This window comes from Capra hircus, chromosome 18 (assembly GCF_001704415.2).
Source record: "Capra hircus breed San Clemente chromosome 18, ASM170441v1, whole genome shotgun sequence".
Classification (NCBI taxonomy): domain Eukaryota; kingdom Metazoa; phylum Chordata; class Mammalia; order Artiodactyla; family Bovidae; genus Capra; species Capra hircus.
Genome location: NC_030825.1, coordinates 50,008,976 through 50,036,696, shown reverse-complemented (window position 1 = coordinate 50,036,696; position 27,721 = coordinate 50,008,976). Strand labels below are relative to the sequence as shown.

The following is a 27,721-nucleotide window of genomic DNA, read 5'->3' as shown; positions in this document are numbered from 1 at the left end:
TAGATTTGTGGAGGGATTGTTGTTCCACCACTCGTCATGTCCCAACTATTTGCGACTCCATGAACTGCAGCATGCCAGGCTTCCCTGTCCTTCACCACCTCTCAGAGGTTGCTCAAACTCATGTCCATTGTGTCAGTGATGGCATCCAACCATCTTGTCCTGTCGTCCCCCTCTCAATCTTTGCCAGCATCACGGTCTTTTCTACTGGGTCGGCTCTTCGCATCAGGTGGCAGAAGTATTGGAGCTTCAGTTTCCACATCCGTTCTTCCAATATTTAGGGTTGATTTCCTTTACAATTGACTGGTTTGATCTCCTTGCAGAGGGACACTAATTTTCACTTAACACAGCTCAAGCGCAAGTTAGATGTAACTTTGTCAATCACATGGCAGTCTCTGTTCTAAAATCTCTGGCCAGTGTCTTCTCATACATTCAGTAGTCTCTGGGGCAGGAGTATCATTTTCTAGATGAGGCTTTGAGTTGAGCTGAGTTCAGTTCAGTCACTCAGTCGTGTTCCACTCTGCGACCCCATGGACTGCAGCACGCCAGGCCTCCCTGTCCATCACCAACTCCCGGAGTTTACTCAAACTCCATTGAATAACATGAGGCTTAAGTAGGACCATTATCTGCTGAAGACCCCACAGCAAGGTATTAAGTGGGGTCTGCAAGTGACTCCACTTACAAACCAGAACACAAACAGACAGGACTTTTGACGAAACAGTTTTTTATTGAAAGACCGTAACACAAAAGCAAGCTGGGGAAGGTGGGGAATAAGAAGGTGGGGACCCTCCCCCAGACTCTACTCTGATTCCCATGAATATCAGGGAGGGAGAAAGGAACGCAGAAAGGAAAATAAAAGAAATCCTGAACCACCAGGCTAGACCTACTCCCGGCCCTGGATCCCAAGGCAGAGCCAAGGACCAGGGAAGGAAAGAGGGATGCTCTCCATCTGCCAGATTATCTGCGGAAGTCCACTCTGCCTGCCTTAGGCCTCCAGGAGCTTCCCCAGGAAGCGGAGGTTGAGGATCTTGAGCTGTTCGTCAAGATCCATGCGGACAATGCCATCCTCGCCATCGATACTCAGCAGGACACCTGTGGCTTCCCGATCCTCACCCAGGATCACCTTCACCTGCAGGGGGACAACACACGGGGTCAGGGGCCACGGCAGCAGCCCCACGCCCCAGCGTCGCCTTGCCCTCCCTTACCTTGTTGTTCTTGGTGGGGGTGATGGGCTCCAGGTGTTCACTGGAGATGCTGACAACTTTCTCACTGTCCTTCAGGTACACAGAGCACATGCCTCCCTGGGGGTGGGGACAGCCTGGTCAGCTCCCAACACGGGACTGGTACTCCCCTGCCCTCAAGGGACACAGGATCAGGACTCATTCTAAGAAGTCACTTTCCCAAGGTGACACAGGGGCAGGAAAGGGGAAGGCTGGGCCTGGTTCCAAGGCTGAGGTCTGTGGTGTAGAGGGGATGGCGGGGCAGGGTGATCAGACCAGCAAGAGAAGCATCTGCATGAAGCTAACTTAGGGCAAAAGGGAGACTGCTGCCCAGGCCCTTCACTCGTGTCCCACACTGGCCTCAGCTTCTCCCCGACACTTGCTCCTTCTCCTGGGCCCCTGTCTCAAGGATGGCCCCAAGGTCCCCGGGCTGTCCATTTAGGCTCCTGAGGCTAAATTAGGCTCTCTCCCACCTCCCTCCTTCCCACAGCCCAGTAGTGCAACCTGACCTCCCCCTGGGCTCCCAGCCCCTGATCCCATCTCACCACACCTGATCCATCTATGACACAGCAATAAGTGAGTTAATTCCCAGCCACACATCTGATCCCATCCCTGCTGAGATGCCCACCCACCAGTGTCCTCAGGACACAATCCAAGTTCTCCAGGCTGGCATGTAACCTGCTGCAGCCTCCCCTCTGGCCTCATGACTCACTTCCCCCTTGACTCTTTAAGTTCCAGCCACAGTGCATAGACTTCAACTCCCCACGTGTGCCAGGCTTTCCTCTCCTGCAGGCTTCTGCACACGCCCCCTAGCTTTAGCGCCCTCAACCCCTTCCCCGGCCATTTCCCTTGGCTTTCTCCTGTTCATTCTTCACGTCTCGAGGCAGACATTAACCTTCTCCCAGAAGCCCTCCTTGAACACTTATAAAGTTGGGTAAGGTGCCTCCCCAGGGTTCACATAGCTCCCCTTTCCTTCTGTGCTTCCCATATCCCAGCTCTGGCCATCAGGCTGTCTGGGGACATGTCTTTCTCCCCGATGGGAATGTGAGATCTGGGAGGGCAGGCTGGAGCTGTCTTCATCTCTAGTGTTTGTTTAATTAATTCAATTAGTATGTACTGAAAGGCCAACAAAGTGTCAATCCTGCATCGAGAAACTGGGGCTATTTAGGAAGAAAATACAGACCTGGTGATCAAAGAATCCCATATGAGTAAACTTTAAGCTTTTAGGCAGCAGGTAGATAACATGAAAAAGAATTACATGAACCCGAAAGAAAGAGACCTGAGACAGCCCAGGTATTGCTCTGAAGGATGAGTAGGAGTTAACTAGACAAAGAATGGAGGGCAGCGAGTCCTAGACAAAGGAAAGTAACAAGCAAAGGCCCTGAGGCTGAAGAGAAGTCAGTGACTAGGGAGAATGAAGGGTCGGCAAAATTGGAGCAGGGGCGCCCATGGGGCACGGGGGTCTGGTGCTAAGCCAAAGCCTGGCACAGAGGAGCACTCAGTTCTAGTTACTGAACTGTCAAAAAGTAACCATACTCCTGGGTGCCAGTCACTAGATCTCCCAGGCTGATGGGGGCCATGAGCATAAAAGGCAGAACTCCCTGCCTTGTGAAGTTTTGCACGCCAAACCTTTCCACATCTGTGTCTCGAGCTATAAACAGCTACTGGAAGATGTGGATAGATAGTAACAAAAACAAACAACCAACAACAATGAAAACCAGGACAAACCAGTACCACAGAGACTGGGGACCCCAAAGGAGAGGATGCCTGCCCACCGCCAGCTGGGGCCTTACTTACCGTGACACTGCGGATGACACCCGTCTGCCCCACCACCTGTGTATCCAGGTAGGTGTCCCGCACCTTCACCTGGATGTCAGTGGTCACCCAGTCACTGGAGTTCTGTTCAATGCCTGAGCCCGGCGTGTGCGGGTTGTAGCCACCTGGGGAAGGAGCTCCAGGTGTCATCGGACTGTAGCCAACAGGGCTTGGGCTGGGGCTGGCCTGTAGGGAAAAGGGGATGCGGTTGCTGGGAACAGGTCATTTGGCCTGGGTGTCCCTACAGGCCCAAGGCCCATCTTAGCCCAGCACACTCAAGGGCGTGTCAGTTGACCAGTACCTGATATGCCATTGGCGAGGGTGTGGGGTGGTAGCTGGCTGGGGAGTGGGTATTCTGGTAGCCTGCTGGACTTGGCGCCACCTGGTGGTAGCTCTGAGGGCTGGGGCTGGGCTGGTAGGAGCCTTGCGGGGAGGGGGCGGCATAGGGGGAGAACTGGTCTGTGTTGTACCTGCAGAGACAAGGAGCGAAGCGGGTATTAGTTGTGGGCATTAGAAGGGAAGAGAAGAGACTTCCCTGGTGGTCCAGTCGTTAAGAATCCGCCTTGCAATGCAGGGGGCCTGGGTTCAATCCCTGGTCAGGGAACTAGATCCCACAGGCGACAACTAGTTCACATGCTGCAATGAAAGATCCCGCATGATGCAATGCAGACCCAATGCACCAAATAAATATTAGAAGGAGAGAAGGAGGTGATGGCAGTGAGGAGGCTTTGGCAGCGAGAAGGTTTTGGCAGCAGCTGATAAGGGCTAGCCCCAATGGACTCACATGGCTGGTGTCCCTGGAGTCTGTGGGTTGTACTGTGGGTTGACCTGCGGGGACGAGGGGTCTGGGTAGCCAGGTGTTTGGGGGTTGGGGGTGCCCCCGTAGGCCTGTGGGGATGGGGTAGGCTCATCATCAAAGGCATACTCATATTCTTCCTCAGCCCTGTTGGGGAGAGAGGTCTGTTGAGAATGACTATGGTGGTCACAGCGATGTAGCGAATGCCTCCAGGACAGCACGGAACACCAGGCAAAACCAAGGCAACCTCATCCTCACGGACAGCCCATCCAGAGGCCTCTTTTCACAGGTGGGCACACTTGGGAAACAGAGATGAGGTTGCCCATCCAAGCTCATGCAACCAGCCACATAACAACGGTCACACACTCTGTCTCCAGGCCCATGTCTTAATCCCAACTCACTACTCTGATGGGAGCTGGGGAAATGACTTTGGCTCCAGCCCCAGCAAGGCCTACCCTCCTTCACATAAGCAGCCTGGGGCTGGGAGCAGAGGACTCAGGCTAGGTCACACAGATCTGACCATTCCATAGACACCCAGTGGAACCACCCATGCACACGGGCACACACACTCAGGGAACCCTGCTCTGGCCCCAGCTCACCGTGATGGTGTATTGGGGTTGTTTGGGTCCCAGGCCCCACTCTGGGCAGGAGTGCGGCTGCCGTCATGCAAGGGCGTCTGAGAGCCATAATGCGGGGTGCGGCTGCCTGGAACGAGAGAGAGATGTGTCCGTCAGTTATGTCCTGTCTCTAGACCCCTCCACATCACCCCCATCCCTGTCTGCTGGGAGCGCTCACCATCCTGGAGGGGGGTCTGAGAGCCGTACATGGGTGTGCGTGAGCCAGAGCCGTACATCGGCGTCTGGGAGCCATACATGGGTGTCCGCCCGTAGGTTGAGGCCATGCCGCCTGGGCGCCGTGAGCCCCTGTAGACACAAAGAACAAGTGGAGTGAGCAGGGCCCTCCCACCGCCCAACAGCCTTCTTCCCAGCCCGGCCTTGGCCCGTACACGGTGGTGAGGCGCTGGCGGTCCACTGAGATGGTCTGGCAGGTAGAGTGCAGCTCCACGCGGGCAGTGGACTCTGTGGCGTCCTTCACCACACCAATGTAGCCTGGTGAGGAGGCAGGAGGTCAGCAAGCGGGCTCTCCTCCCCACGGCCCTCCCCGGGCCTCCACACAGCCCTGCAGATCACCTTTGTAGGGCCCCTGGGAGATGCGCACAGTCTGGCCGATGAGCTCATTGTCTCTCCGCCCTCGGCCCCTGCTCATGCCACCACTGCCGCCACCTGGGCTGCCAAAGCCACCACGCTGACCTGGGAAGGAAGAATGTCACTAGTCCCTGTTTCACCCCCCCCACATGCTGTGCCCATAGCCAGGGTCCCTTCCAGCCCCCTCTTCGCCTGACCGCCCCCAACCTCTGGGTTAGGAGCCTCCTCTGGGGCCCCCCCACCAGAGCCCAGGGCTTTCCCTTCACAGCCTTGACCATCCTGGGCTGTCACTGTTGGCAGGGGGTTGGGGGTCGGGTCTCCCCTGGGCTGTGAGTCTTACCATCTGCAGGCTGGCCCAGAGCAGATAGTGAATGCAGGCTGAACAACATCCCTCCTCCAGCCCCCAGACATATCCACACCCCAGATCCCCCTCACCTCCAGCACTGGGGTGCATAGGGCTGCTGATCCGGGGGCTCATAGGGGCAAAGCCTCCTACTGTGAAGTTGGTCACATCGCGAGGCTAGGGGGAGGGACAAGAAGTGAACTGGCAGCCAAGGGCCTGAGTGACAGGTTCCCAGGCCCCACACATCCCACGTCTGCTGTTTGAACCTGCCCAGCAGCCATCCCTCCCTCCTTCTGGTCACAATGGCTCAATTCCCTTTAGGAAAACTGCCACCCCTACGCCACTGTGGGCCTGTCAATCAAGAGGCAAGGAGTGGGACTACCATGTGGTGGTCAGGAATTTAAACCCCGGGTGACATACAAACTGCAAGCCATGGGGATTCCGCATTCCATCTGCAGGGCCCTGAGGAGACCATCTCCTGATCCCACCTCCCCAGATCCCACATCTGATTTCCTTTCGGATACCTAGTTCTGCACACTTCCTACAAATCCCACCCCAGGAACTGTGCTGTTCCCTGAGACATTCATGGGGCGCCCCAACCCTTCCTTCAAGTCTCTGGCTTAAATGCCACCTCCTCAAGGAGGTGAGTCTGTCCTTAGCGTCCTCTCTAAAGCAGCAACCCCCATACTCTCTCTCTCATCTTGGTTTATACTTCACCATCAGCCCAAGTTGTGCTACACATGTGTTTATTTATCTGCTCATCTCCAGAGGAGCAGCACTAGGAGACGGGTTTTTTGTATTGCTCACTGCCGCAGCTCCAGCGTCAAACACCTAACAGGTGCTCCATAAAACTGAATGAATAAATGATTTGGTAAACAGATCAGAATCTCAAAACCCTTTTTTTTTTTTCACAATTTGCCTAGGACCTGACACTGACAGCTGCCCTCCTGTCCAAATGGACATCAAGCCCATTTGTGTCACTCCTGAGGCCAGGGAAGACCAGACAGCTGAGCCAGGTGGCCAGCAGACAGAGTGCCACCATGCCCGCCTCACCTTCGAGCCCCCTGCCAGCACCAGGTGGCGGGTCTTGCAGACAAACATGCCACCATTCTCCACCAGTTTCTTGCAGTGCAGGAAGGCGAAGCTGCGGAAGAGATGGCGAATCTCGCCTTCCCGGCCCTGGACGGGGGAAGGACAGTCAGCTCGTGGCCACGCTCTACCCCAAATCTCTCAGCTGTAACAGATGGGACAAAGCTTATACTCACCGAGTGGGGGCCGTCAATGACCTTGACGATGTCTTTCACGTGGATATTATTCTGTTCTGAGTCCAGGGCCACAGCAAAGCGGTTGTCTTTCTTCCGGGTCACAGCCTGGTGCCTGACAGTCACCACCTTCCCATACATGTTCAGCACCTATGGAGGGATGGGAGGGGATACCGAGTGGCTGAGAGTGGAAAGGCGTCATGTGGGGCAGGGCTTCCCTGCAGTGGGATGGTTCTTCCTATGGGAGACTGTCCCAAGCTCTGCAGGATGTCTAGACTCCCTGACTCTGGGGCAGGCAATGTTAGGAACCACCCCCTGGGCACCGGGTCACCCAAAAATGTCCCCGTCATTCCAAAACACCCTCTAGAAGGAGACTCCATTCTGACTGAGCATCAGGGACCTGAGATGAGCAGAGGAACAAATGTTAACATACTAGTTAAATTAGTCTATCCATCACTCTGTGCCAGATGGGTGCTCAACTTCACACAAGATTCCACTGAGGCCTCAAATTTCCCTCTGAGGTGGGTGCTGTCACAGCTCCCATTCTAGAGGGAAAATCTCAGGCCCAGGGAGGGCAAGTTACTAGCTCAGGGTCACACAGCAGAACGTAAAAGAGCTGAGTTGAGAACCCAGGGTCTGAGGTCTGAAGCATTCATGCTCTTTGGCTGCCACATCCTCAGGGAAGGGGAGGAAGACACTAGCAGCACCCAGCCCTTAAGCCCAGCACCCAGTGCCCAGGTACGCATCTGACTTCAGGATTCAGTCACAGCCAGTGAAGCTATGCCGCTGCTACTTCCTTTTCACAAGGTGTGATACTGAGGCACAGAGGTGCTAACTGACAAGCACTTGCCCGACTGATGTTACACAGCGGGCCCCGCACGACAGAGCCAGGTCTGCACCCGGAGCAGTCTGGGTTCTCGGCCACCTTGCTCCACCACCTCCCAGGATGAAGAGCTGGAGGGAGAGGAGACCCCTGCGTGCAGCACACACACCTGGAAGGTCTCCCGCTCCAGTCGCACGATGACACCCACGGTCTGGGGGTCCAGCTGCACCAGCTCCCCCCATTCGTGCTGGCCCCCGACATCCACACCTGATGCCGTCTCCGAACAGAGCTGCAGGTCCCGGGGGAGCACCTTCAGCTGTAGGAGATGGGAGTGGGTGAAGCAGGGTCCATGTGGCTCCGTGTACATCCACCCCGCTCCCAGCCCCACACCAGCTACCTCGTGCATGGTGAGGTCAGAGAAGAGGATGACGAAGTTCTCTTCCACCCGCACGATGAGGCCTGTGTCGCCCTCAAACCGACCAGCGATCACCTTCACGTGGTCCCCCATCTTGAAGTACTTGCGAAGTTCCTGGGCCGGGAACTCCAGCATGTCCTGGGGATGGGGGTGAGGACAGCGAGCAGGTTAGGGAAGTCACCACAGACCACGTGCCCACCCGCCTTCAGATTCCACTCGTATTCCCAGAAAGTTCAGGCCACAACCCACACCAGGCTCACGCCCCCAACTAGAGACCACCCTCAGCCTGCCCCAGAAACCCAGGATATCAGCCTGGACAAGCCTTAACCCTGCATAGAGATGGGCCATCCCCAAGACATGTGACACCAGACTACAGAGACCTCCTCAGACCCACCTGGAGACAGCCTCGCCCTAGACACATACCACTGGGCCTGGACAAGTGTCAGACGCACCCACCCCCAAGCAAACTAAAACCAGTGACCTCCAGAATCCTCCATGGTCTCATCATGCTCTCAACCCAGCAGGTACACACGAGTGGTGCAGCCCCCACCTTGAGGTCCTCGTGCTTGGGCATGATGGTGATCTTGTTGCCGTCCACGCTGAGGATCTTGCCTTGAAGGTTGATAAGCTCGCCCTCGCACACCTCCACGTTGTCCCCGGGCTGGAAGTTGTGCTCCCGCTCCTTTCCTGCGGGGCAGACACAGGGCTAACCTGGGGGCTGCTCACCGTGGGCCGCCTCTCCTGGGACTGGGTTACCGATCGTGACCTCATACCTGTGCTTTCAGTCACCACCTCCAGGTCGATGCCCTCTGGCTGGTCCTCAAACTTCTCTAGCTCAGACAGTGTGGGCTTCACACCCTCTGTGATCTGAGCCCCAAAACAAGAGGAAGAGAAGGAAGCAGATGAAGGTCAGAGGCACAGCCCAGCTTAACGGGCTGGAAAGATGGTGAGGTTATTCTCCTAGGGATACTCCTTTGAGGATTACCTGGGACAAACTCAGATAACCCACTACTCTGGGGCCTGAACTGCAGGAGGGAGAAAGCTGGGCCTTCCCGCTCCCTACCACCCTTGGCACGACTCCCTCTGGGACTCTTACCACCGCAGACATGGCAAAGCTCTTGAACAGAAAGCCCTTCCGGCTGTAACGGTTCCCCTCGAAGATGAGGAAGTCACCGTCGGAGGCAACGTCACCCCCCAGGGATCTGGAATTTTGTGGGGGAGAGAAGAGGGTGTTAAGAGGCTTGTTGGGCCTCAGTCTCCTCCGCTAGCAAAGGGGGAAGTGGATAGGGGATGCCTGAGCCATCCCATCCCAAACACTCGCTCTGGGTGGAAGTGACCTCTCACAAAGCCCGAGGGCCCTGCCTCAATGGCAGGGTACACTGCTCCCGCCCCTCTGCACTCTGCCGCCCCCTTTCCTGCTTTATTTTTAATGACGGCTCATTGACACCCTCTGATGAGCTCCTGTTTGATCCATCTCCCTAGAATGGCAGTTCCAGAAGGGCATGGACTTAGCATCTTTTATTCACTATTTACCCTGGCACACGGCAGGCACTCACTCGTTGAGTACGAGCTAGACAAAGTATCAGACCACGCTAACAGTTAACGATCACACACACGTGACCTCACTGACTCCTCTCCAAAGCCCGTGGCATCAGTAATAGGACCCTCATTTTCCAGGGAAGTGAGAGATGAGGCTCAGGGAGGGTACACGATATGGTCAAGGTGGCCAAGCCTATGAGTCTAAGAGGCAAGGTTCAAATGCAGGGGTGAGGACTCCCAAGCCGGTGCTCTAACTCTCCTGGCCTGCATGTGCAGTGACCCACATGGGTCATGCGGGCAGGGGGACCCTCAGATCCTGCCCCATGCTGCTAGAGTGGGGAGGGAAAGCCTGTCCACGTCTCAAAAAGGGGAGTGTGCGGAGCAGGTTGGGTTCCTCCTGCCCATCATCTTCTCATGTACACGGTGCATCTAGGGAGAGGGGTTCGAGTGTGCTCAGCTGGGCAGGTCTGGGCACTGCGTCAGACGGACGGCTGCGGGGCAGGGAAAGGTCACTCTGGTTTGTTCTCAATAAGGGGATTTCCAGCTGGGGGGAGACCAGTGCTGTAAATGAGTCCAGTTCAGACATGTGAAGTATTCATCTGGCCTGGCCTAGAGGTATTAGCCCAGCCTAGCAGATCAAAAGGCTCATTCTACAATCCAGCCTTTATCAGAATGAAAAAACTGTCTGTTCACATTTACGATGTGTTCCAGAGCAGGACCAGAGGGCAAGTGTCACTGGCTGCTTTTGTTGCTTCATCCTCCTCACCTACCCTCCCTGCTGGAGCCCCCAGAAGCCCTGGGATGATGGAAACCCTGGGGTGCTCCAGAGGTCCACTCAGCTGGGGAGGGGGAGAAGGACAGAGACGTCCTGAGCAGAAGGGGCTCTGTACCCCATCTGAGGTGTCCAGGCATTAGGAGATCAGGAAAGAGACTATAAGGCCTGATGTGTCGATAAATCTCATTTCATTAAGGGACACCATTCCTCACACTGACTAGGTACCAAGTGCTATTTTGGGCACACACACATATTAATTCTTTTGAGTCTCAGTGCAATCCTAGGAAGCAGGGGTTACTCTTACTGATCTTTGCAGCAGAGGAAACTCTGAGGCACAGGTATGTTAAATAACTTGGCTAAGGCTATACTGCCAAGTTAACCACTCATAAACTAAACCCTCGACAGCTCTGGGAGCCCAGCTCTACAGGAGAATCTGCAAAGGGACATCCTACACCAAAGATCTGGGCACCCGGCCCAGCCCAAGGACACTCACCTGATCTTTTCTGCATCAAACAGCCTCTGTGGGGGCCGCTTAAACTTCTTCCTTTTGGCAAACCAGTCTTTCTGTGTAGGAAAAGAGGCATGGATGGGAAGCATGCGGGACGAGGACTTGGCCACCAGCAGGGATCAAGCACGCCCTCCCCGCTCCCAGCAGCACATCCCCACAGTACCAAGCTCATGCGGGCCTTGATGCGGTCGTAGTCGATGCGTGGGATCATCTTCAGGGAGATGGTGTTTTGACTTGGCTCCACATAATCCACCTGAGAAGTCCGGTTGGGAGGTCAGCAAGGCCCCAGCCTTCCCTCCCCAGCTCCAGACACAGGGAGGGTGAGGAGATGCCAGGAAGGGCCAGGGACAGAGCGTGATGAGAGGAAACGAAACTGCTGACAACTCCTCCAGATTCATTCTCTAGACTGTCTTCCCTCCAGCCTGAAATTAAGTACCCACTGACGACGTGACAGCTCCACCTGGATGTCTAAAAGGTCCGTCAAACCCAGCATAACTGCAGCTAATCTCCTCATTGCCTCCAAATCTGCTCCTCTCCCCACAGGTCCCCGCCATTCTTCCTTTTGCTCAGGCACACAGTGTGGGAGGCACTCTTCACTCCTATCTTTCTTTTACACCCACATCCAACCTGGAAGCAAACCTGTCAGCTCTGCCTTCAACAATTCTGACCTCTTCTCCCCCCTCTACTACTGCAACCTCGGTACTGTCCACCATCACCTGCAACCCAGACAGCAGTCTCCTCATGGATTTCCCTGCTTCTGCGGCCCCATCCTGTCTATTGCAGGGTTTCCTTAGCCAGGTGATCCTTTGTTGTGCGGGGTTGTGCCAGGCCTTGTCAGATGTTGGCAGCATCCCTGACTTCTATCCACTGAATGTTAGAATCAACTCATTTCCCAGTTAAAACCACCAGAAATGTCTCCATTCTATGTAAAAGGTCCCCTGGGGGTACCCCTGCTTGAGAATCAGTGGTCTGATCTCCATGTAGTCAGCAGAGTAATCCTATTAAAATCCAAGCTTCCCTTGGAGCCTCCCATCTTACTCCAGTAAAAGGCAAAGTTCTTGGATGGGCTACAGGCCCCCATTGCCTCCCTGAGCTCATCTCCTGCCACTCTCATCCTCGCTCACTCTGCTTCGCCCATCCTGGCTCACATGCTGCTTTCTGCCACACCTCTTTCCCGAGAACCTCACATGGCTCACTTCCTCACCATCTTCAGATCATTACCTAACATTCATTGAACACCCACAGAAGATGGTCCTCCATTTCCTGTGTGTTCGCAACAAAGTCCAGACTCTGCTTCACCTGACCTGAGTGGGTTCTGCTCTCTGACTAAATTAGAGGGCTGGAAAGGATAAAGCATAGAGAAGGGAGGATAGAACAGAGCGCCCTGGCCTCCTCAGCTGCCCCAGCCCAGCCCTAGGCACCTGAGCAATGTCATCCTTGTAGATGCCCCGCTTGAGGCGGACCCAGGATTTGGGTTTCAGGTTGGCCACCTCCTTCACCACTTTAAGCACATCTGTCATCTCCTTGATGGGCACCATCTGCTGGTTCCAGTATCCAAGCCGCAGGTTGCCCACACCCTCGATGGCCTGCTTCACGTGGGTCTGCTTGTAGGCCTCCACGTAGATGTAACCCTTCACATGCTCCGGTGCCACTACCGATTTGATCTGCAGGGGCTGGAGGGCCAAGCCGGTGGGCAGAGACAGTGAGACATGACTGCTAGTACCAGAAACGACTGCCACCTCAGCAAGTTCTCTTCCAGGGACTTATCCCATAGGAACATGTTGTGCAACGACCCCATCACAAGGATGCGCACTGCAGGTATTATCACAGGAAAAAAGCGTGCTCAGAGATCAATTTACACCTGCAAACACCAACTTAAAAATTTGTTCAAATCAATAACCTAAATTTCCACCTTAAGAAAATAGAAAAGAAAGAGGAAATTAATCCCAAAGCAAGCAGAAGGAAGAAACAATAAAGATCAGACTGGAAATAAGTGAAACAGGGGTTAGAAAAACAATAGGGAAGGTGGTTGCTTGAAAAGATCAATAAATTTGACCAATCTTTAGCCAGACTGACCAAGGAAAAAAGGAGAAAAAACTCAAATTACCAAAATCAGGAATGAAAGAAAGGACATTGCTACCAACCAAACTTCGAGAATTTTAAAGCATACTATGAATAACTGCATGCCAATAAATTAGAAAACCTAAATGAAAGGAATATTTCTTTTTTGTAGAAAAACATAAACTACTACAACTGACTCAAAAAGAAATAGAAAATCTTAATAGACCTATACAAGGTAACGATTTTGAACTAATAATCAAAAAACACACACGCACACCCACCAACTCACCCAAAGCCCAGGATTAGATGGCTGCACTGGTAAAATTTATCAAACATCTAAAAATTACCCCCACTCCTTCACAAAAGCCTCCAAAAAATAGAAGCGGGACATTCCCAATCAGTCCTATGAATCCATTATTCCCCTGATACCAAAACCTAACACAGACAACATAAGAAAACTACAGACTAAATCCCCTATAAACATAGATGCAAAAACCTTTAATGAAACAGAACATCAAATCCAGCAATATATGTTCATATCGTATGTGAATTACATTTCAATTTTTTAAAAAGCAAGTAGATTGTTTCAGTATTGTTCCTAATAGCAAAAAATGGAAACAACTTTGTATTTCCTGGGCATAGAAAGATGATCAATCATGGTGCTGAGAAAAGGCTCTCTGCAGAATGATATGTATACAATACCATTTTATTTTTTAAAATACCTATTAGGTATTAGATATTTTAATAATCATTTAAACATAGAAATTCAAGTTTTTATTCCATGTTTTCCTGGTTTTGACAATACACATACCCAACATGGGGCTCCCCAGGTGGTGCTAGTGGTAAAGAATCCGCCTGCCAATGCAGGAGACATAAGAGACTTGGGTCCAATCCCTGGGCCGGGAAGAGCCCCTGGAGGAGGGCATGGCAACCTACTCCAGTACTCTTGCCTGGAGAATCCCATGGACAGAGGAGCCTGGCGGGCTACAGTCCATGGGGTCACAAAGAGTCACATAACTGAAGCGACTTAACAAGCAGCACATTTTCCAGTATGCAGGGAAGATGGCCTGGAAAGACACGAAATTGTGCGTTCAGTTCCTCAGTCACGTCCGACTCTGCAACCCCATGGACTGTGGCCCGCTAGACTCCTCTGTCCATGGGATTTTCTCCTCAAGAATACTGGAGTGGGTTGCATTTCCTCCTCCAGGGGATCTTCCCAACCCAGAGATCAAACTGGCGTCTCCTGTGGCTCCTGCATTGGCAAGTGGATTCTTTACCACTGAGCCACCTATGAAGCCAAGGAACACAGACCAACAATAATTACTTCTGGAAAATGGGACTCGGGTATGGAGAGATTTTGGCTTTTATGATATACATGTACCATTTGAGTCCTATCTCAAATGAGGTTACTAGAATCTTGCCTAGGGCACAAAGCAGAAGTCTGAGCACATTTAGAATCACGATCTGCACATCCTGCAACTGTCCACTGGCCCCACTGACACACACCCACTGCTCCGACAGGTGAAAGCAATGCACTCAGTCTAATACAAATTACATTCAGCGAAAGTTACCAGTCAGCAGGCCTTGGTTCCAAAACTAACAATTACCCCTCTGAAAACAACTGAACACGTGCTGTAGAACAAGCCCTGACTTAGAGTTGGACATGTTCAAAGATAACTTAATTCTAAAGATGCTGAGGTGAAAACAAGGGGCACAGAGAGGGGAAGCGGCTCGATCAAGGTCATAGAGTGAGGAAGCCACAGGGGCAGGATTCAAAACTCGACAGTCTATAGATAGATCTGTGCCCTTCCTGCAGCATCTGCTGCCCTGCACGCAGTCAGCATTACTTCATGTCTTGCGTGCTGCATGTAAGCGAGCCCTGACGGGGCCGGGACCAGCGCTGGCACGGCCACTGCTGTACCCTCGGCATCGCCGAGCGCAGGGAGCAGCCCAGAGGAGCGGCTCAGTGGACTTTGATAACACTGAAAGAGAAGGAAGGAATTCTCCTGACAGGCCTGTTCTGTGATGCACTTGGCCACACTGCCCTATGCTAGGACTCCCAACCAAACAGCAAGAGGGTGACAGCTGCCCACCAGGGTTGGTGAACAGGAAGAACTCACCCTCAGGCAGAAAAGGCTCAGGAAGAGAGATGGCTGACTTTCAGAGGGGTGCAGGGGCTGGGAAACCCTGCCAGAAATGCAGAGAAAATGAAAACAGCACCTCGACAGGCACAAAAGAACCTTCAACCCAGAAAGGGATCACTTTCTAGCTGAAGCAGCTCACTTTAACAGGCAGTACAGCTCACCTGGGGTGCCTGGTACCCCTGACCCTGTTCTGTCTCTCACTCTGGGCTTTACCCATCTCTCACCCCGAGGCTGCCTGCCTACCCGACTCACCGTGTCTGTGAACTGGTAGGCAATGAACTTGCGCATCAAGGAAATGGCTGTGGCCCGTTCCTCCCCAATCTGGAAGAATAAAGGCAGGCTTGAGAGAGACGACAAGACGGGGAAGAGGACATAGGAAAAGTGGGCAGGAGAGAGCAGCAAGGAAGACAGAGCTGGGGAGGGCAGGATAGGGGTATGGGATTAAGAGCTACAAACTACTATGTATAAAATAAAATAAAGCTATAAGGATACACTGCACAGCACAAGGGACAAAGCCAATATTTTATAATAACTATTAATGTAGTTATTTTTAAAAATTGCAAATCACTATGCTGTACACCTGAAATTTACATAATATTGTAAGTCAATTATACCTCAATTTAAAAAATACAGACAGTGTCATTGGGCAAAAGATAAAGTAAGACAGCAGGAATTTTCCTGGCTGTCCAGTGGTTAGAAAGGACTCAGTGCTCTCACTGCCGGGGGCCTGGGTTTGATCCCTGGTTGAACTAAGACTGCACAAACTACACAGTGCAGTCAAAAAAAGTAAAAAATAAAACAGGAGAGAGAGAAGAACAAGAGAGAAGGAGGGGTCAGAGAGCAAGAGGCACAGACAGCAAGCAAACCTGGGAGGAGACACTTAGTGAGGGAGAGGGGAGGGGGTGAAGAGGGTGGGGGAAGGAGAGAGAAGGAGGCAGAAGCAGAGGAAGAAGGACCAAGAGACTGACAGGTCAAGGCGAGTTCCCCTGACAAGGCCGCTTCGCCACTCCTCTGCCTCCCTCAGGCCATGAGGCCAGGGCACACACCTTACATTTGACAGTCCACAGATTGGGGTCCCTGACAGGAGAGGAAAAAGAAGCCCTTTAGTAAATCTGTCTCCTCATGGGAAACATACACATCACCGCACCCACCCCTCTTCCTCTCCCTCCACACCCTCTCCCTTCTCCATCCTGCCATCCACAGGCAGAGAAGAGAGAGAGAAAAGCACCAACTGAGCAGGCAGAGGAAGGAGAGAGAAAAGCACCGACTTGCCATTCCCTTCTTTCCCCACCAGCCACCACTCCGTCTGTGCAACTCTGTGGCCTGATTCACTTCAGGGAGTGAGCCATGTGGGCACATCACCCCATAAAAATTCCCACCTAAGCCCTCCTGTCCCACCCTCTTACTTGACTCCTGGGAGCAGCTGCTGCTGGGTGATGTCATCCGAGAGCTCATCAGACCCTCCATACACCCTGGAGAGAGAGGGGCAGTCAGGCAGGAAGGGCGTCTGTCAGACCCCAACCCTCCTAAAGGACCACATGCTCCCAGGCCCACCCCAACCCAGCACACGCCCTTACGTCTCTCCCACAGATGACTTGGCGTATTTCTTCATGTAATACTCGCCCAGTTCTTCTTCGCGCTGGTCCCTGGGGTGTGTGAGAGAAAGTGAACGAGAATGGAAGATTGAGGAGAGGAGGGTGGGCTGACCTGCCCCCACATCTCCCCATGGAAGCCGGCCTCACCCTTCCCCATCTCAGCTCACCTCCAGAGGTTTTGCAGGCGGCGAGCCCCAGACCGGTCTTCATCCAGGACAACATTGTCGATGTTGGAGGCTGCAAAGAAATGGGCAGACAGGGTGAGTAAGGGGAGATGAAAAGCGGGGGCCAGGAGAAAGCGGTGGGGGATTGGGGGTCAGAGTTGGGTCCTGGGGCAGGAGACACCTCACTGAGGAAACCCCCAACCCTCAGCCCCTCAGCATCCTGCTCCCAGTGTCCTCCTTGGGGGTGGGGCCCAGGAGCTGGGGACACCCAGTTGTTCCTAGCCACTCACAACCACTGTCTATGCACACCCTGAACTCTACCCCACGCCACTCACCCAGCCCCTCACCCCTGCACCCCACAACACTCACACATAAACACACACATACTTTCCCAGGCCAAATCTGGCCCCAGAACCCCCTGCCTGGGGACCCTGCATGAGTCAGAGCCCCCAGGGCTGGACAGGGGCCAGGGGTGAGGGAGGGTGCCACGGGCAGGAAGGAGGAGATGTCAGGACATGGGAGGAGGGTGGGGAATCACATTTTCAAGCTCTTACCTTCGATCTCTTCTACTTGGAGGAAGAGGTGGTGGTGGTGGTGGTGGTGGTGGTGGTGGTGGTGGTGGTGGTGGTGGTGGTGGGCGAGGGCAGACAAAGTATGAGCCAAATTATAGCAGCGAAATCAACCAATGGGTGGGGGACAGGGGGAGGGAAGGACACAAGAAGGTTGAAAATCAAAAGTAAAGGCCAGGCACTGGGTGGTTGGGGGAGAAGCCGAAATGTATGAGGCGCACAGAACGGAAAATAACAGGGGAGGGGTGGCACTGGCCCAAGAAGTGGGGGGTAGCTTGGGGTACAGCCTGCCCCCCCCAACCCCCAGAAGGGATTCACTGGGGCCCTGGGATCCCAGAGTCCTCTCCCCACAGCCCCCAACCCCCCAGCTCATGGGCCTAAAAGGAAAAGGGTGCAGAGCTGGTCTCTCTGGCAAAGACAGAAAGAAGCAAGGTGAGGAGGGTGAGGGGCAGGACAGTGCGGGGGTGGGTGGGCTCTCAAGACCCTCTCAGCCACACCCCCAGCGGTCTCCAGGAGGTGGGGCCCCCCTCACCTTTCTCCAGGATGTCCTCTGCTCCATCCTCCCACTGGTCCTCATCCTCGTATTCATCATCCACATCTGAAACGGAAATGCCGAGTGGTCAGCAGCGCAGCCAGGGCAGAGGTGACCTCATCGCACCAGCTCCCAGCAGATATCTCCTCCAGGCAGTGGGTATTATGGACCCCCAGCTTCCAGATCAGGACACTGAGGCTCAGACAGGCAAGGTTCCTGCCCAAGGCCTCAGAGGTGCTTTAAGCCCCAGGGACAGTCTCATGTGTGGATCCACCTGATTCTAAAAGTTATCCCTTCCTCCCACCACCCACAGATCCATTTTAAAAACAAGATCCAAATAAGCAAGCAAAAGAGTTCCCTCCTAACTATTAAGGGAAGACTGGTACATAGTTTTGTTTTTTTTTTAAGACAGGATTCATGGTTTGTTGGTTTTATTATTATTCTCTTACATTTCTAATAGCCAACACTTAATGTTAGGGTACCAAGTGCCCTGCCCCTCCTCTGAGTACTTGCTAGATTACTCACTGAATCTTCCTGGCCACCCTAAGGGAGATATCACCATCTTTCTAATTTCACAGTAAGAGATCCGAGACACAGAAAGGTCATCTAACTTGTCCAAAGGCTCTCAACTGGTACCTGAGAAGCAATCTGGCTCCAGGGTCCATGCACCTAACCTCTTCGTTACATTACATGTATTCTTTTGTACGTATCAAACACTACACTAAAAACTTAACATGACAAAAAATTCCAAAGTGTACAGAAGAGGTAAGTGTTCACTGAGTCTCCCTCCCATTTCTAAGCCCTTTCAGTCCCCTTCCCAGATGCAACCGTGTGACCAGGTTCTGTTCTAGAGATAATCTGGCCACACATAAGAAATGCCTATAAACCGCCCCCCCCAACTACTACTTTCCCTCCACACAATTTTCTAGCCCGTTGTTCTGTCTCACCCTCTTTCTTTAAGCAATGAGACGGCTTCGAGCTCTTCCACAGCGGCACACGCCTCAAGTGCCACCTGATTATTGGCCCTATAGCTCATCATGCTGTTGTTGTTTAGTTGGTAAGTCACGTCCGATTCTTTGGCAACCCCATAAACTGTATCCTGCCATGCTCCTCTGTCCATGGGATTTCCCAGGCAAGAACACTGGAGTGGACTGCCCTTTCCTTCTCCAGCGGATCTTCCTGACCCAGGGATCGAACTCGCGGCTCCTGCGTTGCAGGCAGACTCTTTACTGCTGAACCACCAGGGAAGCCCGGAGTTCATTATACCAGGCCCTAATCCAGAGTGCACACTGAAGTCACCAAACATTTGCAACTGCACACCAGACTGCAGCAAGCATCTGTTCTCGTATCTTTATGTACCTGGGGGTGAATTCCTCAGAGGGAATTGCTCCTTCTAAGGGTCCCTGCATGGGGAATGTTAATGGGCACTGCCACAGAGCCTTCCCACAGGCAGTACCCAGTGACAGTCCCACCATCACTAAGTGGGTGTCCCTAGTGACCACCATCTGTGTCAGATGGCATGTTATCCACTCTCTTGATCTGAGTCCATCTGCTAAGACCTTTTCTCTAAGCAAGGACTCCCTCCCCCTCAGCCTTTGAGAACAGGCCTGAAGCTCTCTGAGAACCAGGAATACCCAGGGCATCTCCTGCCCTTCTGTTCCCTGGTTTCCTCTCTGGTAAGAGGGTCCCAAGAAAATGAGGGGTGGCGTTCCAAGTCACTCCCCTTTGCCTGGGCATAGGCAACAAGCACAGGGACAAGCATCGCTTGCACAGATGGTGGTGGGCGTTATCAAGTAGTATGGCCTTTCTGGGAGCTTATGTCTGGCCAAAGGTATCAAAAAGCTTTAAAAAAATACGTATCCCCTTTGTCCAGCAGTTTGACTTAGGGATTTACCATGTAGAAAATCTGCACGGTCTGTGTTAGATGAAAAAAACTGCACCTTCATTTTCACTAATCTCTAAGTATTTACATCAATCGTGAACAATGGCAACAAACCACAGCATGTCAAGCAGTGAAGTCTGGTACTTTCATAGCATAGTATAACTACAGATATCTCAAAATATTACTCACAGTCATTGCTACTTCAAAATTAGATTCTTAACAGATCCTCCATTAAACCTTGCTTTTTCAATATGCTAAAAAAAAAAGGCAGCACATACATCACAGTGTTCTCCTTTTTGGCTGCACTGCACAGCATACAGAACCTCCCCAGTTAGGGACTGAGCCCACACTCCCTGCAGCGGAAGTGCAGACTCTTAGCCATTAGGCCACCAAAGAAATCCACGTTACAGTGTTCTTCTAATATTCAGATACCGTATTTCACCATAATTGTTTCCTTTGGAATTCTATGTACTTTTTTTTATGCATTTCACAACATGATTCTGAGAAGGGTTGGGGATTCACACTTCCATAGGCTTCAGCAGACTCTAAAAGGGGCCACAGCACACAAAAAGATTAAGAACCCCTAGCCCAGGCAATAACTTGCATACATGTGTTTAAATATATATGAAGATATTCATGGTAATGCTGCTTACTACTGAAAATTAGACACAATTTCAACGTCCACTAAGAGACTGGTTCCATAAAGCACATTTTAGAATGGAACACTAAGCAGCCATCAGAAAAAACATATTTCTATGATGATGATGCCAAGAGTTAAAATTTATTGAGGACCTGCCAAATGTTCAGAAAACTTTTCTTACATTTAACTTAACTCATTTAACCTAACTCATTTAACTTAAGCTATGTACATTATATACACCTCCATAATCATTGAACAGAAAAGCAGTTACAGAACAGTAGATATGATGTGGGCCCACACAACGTGAATAAATAACAACCCTGTTTTCTGAGGGCTTACTGCAGGCTGGCCACTACATTTTGGGTTGCCACCAACTTGATGTGCTTTACACACTTGATCCCCCAAGTCCCTGAAAATATTCCTGCTGAAGTAGACAGATCTGCCTGCTGCCTTGCACCGAAGAGTAAAGAGGCTGAGAGAGACAGGCAGCCACTTGCCCAGGGCCCCTGAGGAAAGAGCAGAGCCAGGCCAGGATCTGTCTGCCTCTGGTGCCCTGTCCAGCTGCCTACTTCTACGTCACCTGAGCTTTTCAGGACTAGCACAGCATATCGCCAGTTTTTAAAAACATGACAATGGTATTTTAATTCTGTGTTTTAAAAGGATCTATCTTACAGGTTATTCAGAAGAATATTTGGGGGTAAAATTATGTATTTGAGATCTGCTTCAACACCTTCTGGTGGTGGGTGGGAGTGAGGAGGAATACACAAAGCAAGTGCAGCGTTGAGCTGTTCACTACTGGTAGCACACAGGGCACCGTATACGATCCTACCGGGGAGTGTCTGACATTTACCAAAAGGAAAAGTTTAACAAGTATAATACCCTGGAGAAACAGAACCGAAGGTGGAAGTCCAGTGTCTGCTCAACACCCGCCGGCCCTGTCACATACCAGCCTCATCCAGAATGAAGCCGCCATGGCGCGGTTTCTTGGGGGGCCGGTCGTCATCTTCCTCCTCCTCTTCCTCATCATACTCTTCTTCCTCTTCCTCCTCCTCTTCCTCCTCGGGCTCTTCCTCCTTCTCACTGCCCGCTGCACTCCGCCGCTCCTCCTCTACCTGCAGGGTGGGGGGGTTGGGGAACCAGTGTTCTGAACCCCACAAATTCAGACACCATGCTCTCCATCCCTAAATCTGACCTCAGCTCTGCCTGGCTGACCACCGCCCCCTCTGCTCTGTGAACACGCTCTTCCACCCTGGCCGGGCCTCCCTAGTAGCCATCCTATCTCAGTGACGGCACCACCATCCACCCAATCAGCCTCTGGGAGCCGACCTGGGCTCCCCCTCCCCTAGACCTCCTGGCTAGCCTCTGCCAGGCCTCTGAGCACTCTCTCCTTTAGGCCTGACCCGTGGTCCCTGTCCTTCTCTATACGACGACTCCCCCAGGCCATCTCATCCACTCCCGTGGCCGTGTCACTGTGCCAATGACGCCCAGGGCTGCTTCCAGTCTGCACTGCTTGCCAAGGCCACGATCACCTTCCACAGCTGTTTCTGTGGACAGGCTCTGGTCCCTACCCGTAAGACTTCTCACCCCACCGACTTCTCTCTCCCTAGGGAACCGCTCTACCCTTGGCATCTGCCGCATCACTCCTGGTTTTTCTCTAACCTCTCCACCTGCTCCTCTGCAGGTTCCCCTTACTGGGCTCACCGCTCACATGCTGGTGTCAATCACCAGGGTTCAGCCAAAGGCCCACTTTCCCTCTCCCTCTATGCACTCCTCTCTCTGGCCCTTTTATCTTCCATGATCTCACTGCCTGTCTCTGTAGATGACAACCCCATCTGTCTCCAGTCCCCAACTCTTCTCCCAGAACTAGACACCCTCCTGTGCCAACAGCCTCTTGGATACCTTCCCCTGATGTCCTCTGAGCCCTTCACATCCACCATGTCACGAACTGGCCTCAGGGTCTTTCCCTAGACCCATGCTAGCCTCCTCTAGCTCCCACTAGGCACCAAACTCTTGATCTTTCTACTTTCTGAACATTATCGCTTCAATCTATCCCTTTCCCTTCCCAGAGCCCCCTAGCCTGCGCCAGAACACTGCCCTCTAAAGTTGAATCTTTGCCCCAGCCTCCTTTCCTGTCTCTTGACCTCCAATCCCCTCTTTTCATACAAATCACAAAAGGACATGATTCATACCAAACAGTGTCCCCAAACATTAACCTTTCCCTCATTAACTTCATGACTTCTCACCATCTCCAAATCAGAACAACCGATTTGGTATTTTTCTTTAAATTCACTGGAAATTTTACTGAAGAGGCACTTCTTTTGCTTTTAAACATTTCAGAAGTTAAAACTCTAAATGTTAGCTTGTTATAAATAAGGCTTCCCTTGTGGCTTAGCTGGTAAAGAATCCACCTGCAATGTGGGAGATCTGCGTTCGACCCCTGGGTAGGGACGATCCCCTGGAGAAAGGAAACGGCTACCCACTCCAGTATTCTGGCCTAGAGAATTCCATGGACTATCCATGGGGTTGCAAAGAGTACACAGGACTGAGCAACTTTCACTTCACTTGTTATAAATAGAAAGTAACCATAAAATTAAAAGGAAAACAATGTTAACTAAGTTCCAACATGATTGGAACTTGCCTGTTGCCTCCTGCAGGCCAGGCCTAAAGCCTGTTCTCCCTGCCAAACACAGAGACTAGCAAATTTCAGAAAGGTGTTCAAGACACAGTAGCACTAAAGTGAAACTTTCTCCATGACCCAGTTAAAAGATAAGATATGCAAATAAAAAGGAAATTAACTGTCTTACTAAATGATTCAATGTGGTTTCAGGTCTTATTTTTATTCCACCTTAAAGCACTTCTCATTACTCCCCACCTGGAAAGCATCTACAGTCTTGGGACACTATGATCTAAAGCATGAATCTGATCATTTAGTCCCTTGCTTAAGACAGCCAGGGCTCCCCACTGCCCTCAGGCGAAGGCCCAGCTGCCTGGTGCGCAAGTGCACACTGGGCCCACTGCCCCTCCCTGTGCCACCTCCCCAGGCGGCCCTCCAGGCAGCCCTCCTAAACGCTAGGTCCAAACCCTCGGAGGCTCTTACAGCACGCCCTCCTAGCACTGTCCACCATCCATCCTCAGCATAAAAAGCCATCTTCCTCTGCCTCTCACTCATACTTCTATCAAAATACTCTTTTAGGAAGTGATGCTTGCCCTCTCCCCACCAGGGAGAGTCAGGCACATTCTCTAGGCTCACAGTCCTCTGGGCTTCCACCATCACAGCTCTGACCATGTGAGCTAGCTCCCTGAGTGAAAGGCCCAAGATAGCTCAGACACTCTTAGGTCCTCAACACCACCCAGCCCGGGGCTGGGAACAGAAGACGGCTTTAAAAATACAGCTGACCCTCAGATAACATGGGGGGGGTTGGGACTCTGACCCTCTATGCAGTCAAAAATATACACGTAACTTATTGGCAACCCTCCAACTACAGGGTTTCTCAGTATCCACCATTATAAATCTCGGGATTTGACCCATTTTGGACCTGGGGTATAATATACTGTTGAAAAAAAAGACCACATATAATTGGACCCAAGCAATCCAAACCCATTTGTTCAAGGGTCAATTGTATTTGTTCAAAACAGAATTCTGACTAGCCCACAGTATCCCTTATTTTAACTCAAATCAGGACCACAGCCCGATTTCCAGGAACTCTGCATCATCGCCCTGGGTCAGTTCCAGCAGTCTTCTTGCTAACCCTGGCTCCCCATTCTCTGAGGAGACAGTTCTCACTATCATCTCTGTTACCTCAGGGCTTGAACATGCTCCGACACAGCCCATCCTCAGCATGCCCTAGAGTAACCATCGGCTTATAAACTATCTCAACCTCAACACAGGGCTCGTGAGGGAGACTGATCCTAACATAACAGGAACTCAAAGAACACTTGCTGAATGGATGAATAAGATGATCACTCAGGGACTTCCCTGGTTAAGACTCTGTGCTTCTACTGCAAGGGGTACTGGTTTAATCCCTGGTGACGGAATTACGCTGAATAATAAACCAGATAACTGCCTCAACGGTGGCTCATTATTTGCCATCTGTAGCTGTCTATCTATGGCTTCCCTGGTGGCTCAGATAGTATAGAAACTGCCTGCAATGCAGGAGACCTGGGTTTGATCCCTGGGTCGGGAAGACTCCCTGGAGGAGGGCATGGCAACCCTCTCTAGGATTCTTGCCTGGAGAAGGACAGAGGAGCCTGGTGGGCTACACATAGTCCATGGGGTCGCTGAGTCAGACATGACTGAAGAGACTTAGCACACACACACACACCTGTGTATTCACAGGAGCCAGTCCTTTAAGGACCATGTCAACACTTGGCTGTCTATAAAGCCCAGCCAGGGAACTTCCCTGGTGGTCCAATGGTTAAGAATCAGCCTCAAACACACACACACACACACACACACACACACACACACACAAATGAACCAGCCTCACACAGCAGGGCATGCAGGTTTGATCCTGGTCAGGGAACCGAGATGCCACATGCCAGGGAGCAACTGAGCCCAAGTGCAGCAACTCCTGAGCCTGCATGCACCGGACCCTATGTGCCACAACTAGAGAGTCCACGCTCTGCAACGAGAAGCCCCAGCGAGCCACAACTAGAGAAAGCCTGTGCCACAACGAAAACCCAGCACAACTAAAATAAAAATATAAAGCCCAGTCAGACCTATCTCTGGAGGTGAGGAAAGCCCTCACATTGTCCTCCTGCCTTTCCTGGTGAGAGCAGGTGAGCCAGCAGGTGAGTTAAAAGACTGATGTGGAGAAAAAAAAAGCCCAACGTGGTGTTAGGGAAGTGAGACCTGCACAGTACAAACCACACTGCCTCAGCCAGGCAAGGGAACTGGGGATCCTGGTCTCATTACCACCCAGCGTTAACCACAAGCTCAGTGTCTTGAAGCCATGAGTCAGAGGACCGAGGACCCAGTGAGACAGCTTGAAGGAACGGCCTTTCTTGTCATCTTCCCATTTGCCCCATTCCTATTCTGGCAAGCTAAGGACTCCTCAAAGAGCATGACAAGGATTGACAATCAAATGCCTGCAAGTGGGCAAACAGGAAACGTAAGTAAATGAGGCGGTTCAAGGGAAGCCTATGGCTCTCTCCATCCATCTGATGTTTTCCAGAACCCAGGTTATGAAATTTTCCTTTTCTTAAATTTGCATGATGACAAATGGCAATTAATATACTCTGGGAAGTAGAGAAATTCCCAGTTTTAAAGGTGGGTGTCAGGATTTCCCTTATGGTCCAGTGGTTAAGACTTCGAGCTTCCACTGCAGGGGGCACGGGTTTGATCTGTGGGCAGGGAACTAAGATCCTATACATCTTAGTTGTATGGCTAAGTTTCACTTAGCCATGTACAGTGAAAAAAAAAAAGGTGCGGGGGCGGGGTGCCACTTTTTGAGCAAAGAACTGCTGTGGACCTCACCTGATTTTTACATAAAATTTTTTACAAGTGTTGCAACTAACAATAAACTGGCATTTCTGTAATCACAGTATCATCTCTTTGTCAGTCTGTAATCATTGCCTACTAAATGCAAACTCTGTGAAAGCAAAAATTTGCCTTGCTCCACTCTCCCTAACACCTAGGAAGTCTCTGGAACACAGCAGAAGGTGCTCAAATATTCATTTGTTCAACAAATGAATAAATCAAAAATAAATGAGGCTAACAGCAGAATAAAAGAATATCTACAATCAGATATGTCCCAGGAAATGTCTGTATTTGGTTCCTAAAGACTGACATTCAACAGACCCAAAGCACAGTGATCTTTTCAAAATATTAGATCATATGCCTCCTTTGCTCAAAAACTTCACATGGCTTCACCTCACTCGGTTAAGGATAAATTCCTCACCACAGCCTTCAAGATCTGACATGATCTGGCTCCTGTTACAGCTACTCTGCTCTGATACAGGCAAACTGGACTCGTTAATTTCTGACCACCGCAGACATGCTCCCAACTTTGCACTTGCTCTTCCCCTTTATGGGAACACTCTTCCTGCATATGACATGACTCACTCCATCACCACCAAACGTCACCCTCCCAGGTGCACCGTGGTCCTACTGAAAGTTCAACCAGGACTCCCTAGTTCCCTTCTCTTCTCTACGTTTCTCCAGTGTCTTCTAGCTTAATAAATGACTAACTGATCAGCTATGTTTGTTTACCTTCACCAGAGCAAAGAAAGATTTTTTTAAAAACCTGCTTTGTTTACTGGTTCAGCCCAAGGGTTAAGAATTGTGTCTAGCATGTAGTAAACACTAAAAGTATATTTCTCCAATGACTGAGCATACCTAAAAATAAAAACTAATATTTCTTACTATAGTCAAGTCCTTCAAAAACATCACTTGCTATCTCATTGTACCTGGAATATCCAAGCCCAGCACCTGTGCTTCTGCTTGACTTGGGCTTGCCTATTTCTCTCTCTCTACCTCCCGACAATCTCTAAGTCCCCAGAGACCAGAGCTCGTCCTGATCCTCTCTAGGCTCCCATAGGAGCCGTTGTGCCTTGGTCCTGTCCCCAGGCCCCATATCTCCCCCAGCGTCCCGGCCACAGACCTCGGCCTCCTCGCCGTCACTGCTGCGCTCGCTGTCCTCCTCCTCGGAGAAGTTGCTGTCCTCGCTGTCCGACATCTTCTGCTCGCAGGGAAAGACAGCGGCCTCAGCGCAACCCCCAGTTCGGAATCCCACCCCGAGCCTCAGTTTCCCCTAGGGTTCCAGGAAGAAAAATCCCTAAACGCACTTCCGGCAGCCTTGTCTGGTAACCGTGAACCCGAAAGAGAACCCCCTCCCCCACGCCACCTGCCATACCTCCTGAGCTCCTAATACAGTCTCTACGCCTCCCTGGCCTCCAACAACCCTCTGGCCTGAAACCCCGGCCTCCAACCCACTGGCTCACCGCTCTAGCAACTCTTTAGCCTTCGCTACCAGCTGCTGTTCACACGACGCCTAACTGGGATTGACGTGCTCTCTCGCGAGAATCTACCCCTTCGCCCCGCCCGCCTAACGCGAGACTCCCGAGGCTCGTCCCCGATGACGTACTTCAGGACGCCATATTGAGAGTGGCAGAGAGTTCTTAAAGTAGGGCGTGGAGCCGACATTTTCGGAGGGTCAAATGGGTGTGTTTTAACTCCCCTCTGATCGGCCTTTTCTTAGTTCAGTTCAGTTCAGTCGCTCAGTCGTGTCCGACTTTTTGCGACCCTATGAATCGCAGCATGCCAGGCCTCCCTGTCCATCACCAACTCCCGGAATTCACCCAAACTCATGTGCATCGAGTCGGGGATGCCATCCAGCCATCTCATCCTCTGTCGTCCCCTTCTCCTCCTGCCCCCAATCCCTTCTAGCATCAGAGTCTTTTCCAATGAGTCAACTCTTCGCATGAGGTGGCCAAAG

At 51.7% G+C, this 27,721-nt stretch overlaps 1 protein-coding gene across 2 annotated transcripts; it reads right to left on the bottom strand.

Moving 5' to 3' along the window:
- On the bottom strand, positions 705-27,319 carry SUPT5H (SPT5 homolog, DSIF elongation factor subunit). 2 transcript variants are annotated; one of them, XM_018062392.1, is made up of 30 exons: positions 27,228-27,319; positions 26,888-26,965; positions 21,232-21,397; positions 17,764-17,829; positions 17,217-17,228; positions 16,666-16,735; positions 16,481-16,549; positions 16,310-16,375; positions 15,950-15,980; positions 15,156-15,224; positions 12,120-12,371; positions 10,862-10,951; positions 10,684-10,754; positions 8,973-9,078; positions 8,650-8,743; positions 8,427-8,563; positions 7,859-8,014; positions 7,631-7,777; positions 6,642-6,788; positions 6,430-6,555; positions 5,469-5,553; positions 5,019-5,138; positions 4,835-4,937; positions 4,624-4,751; positions 4,428-4,533; positions 3,817-3,975; positions 3,334-3,502; positions 3,015-3,218; positions 1,203-1,298; positions 705-1,126 (listed from the first exon to the last, which is right to left on the bottom strand). In XM_018062392.1, exons 2-30 carry the CDS (start codon positions 26,960-26,962, stop codon positions 983-985), a joined length of 3,264 nt encoding a protein of 1,087 aa, XP_017917881.1. In that variant the 5' UTR covers positions 26,963-26,965; positions 27,228-27,319; the 3' UTR covers positions 705-982. The 2 variants fall into 2 exon arrangements, with proteins under 2 accessions (XP_017917881.1, XP_013826556.2); XM_013971102.2 differs by lacking the exon at positions 17,217-17,228.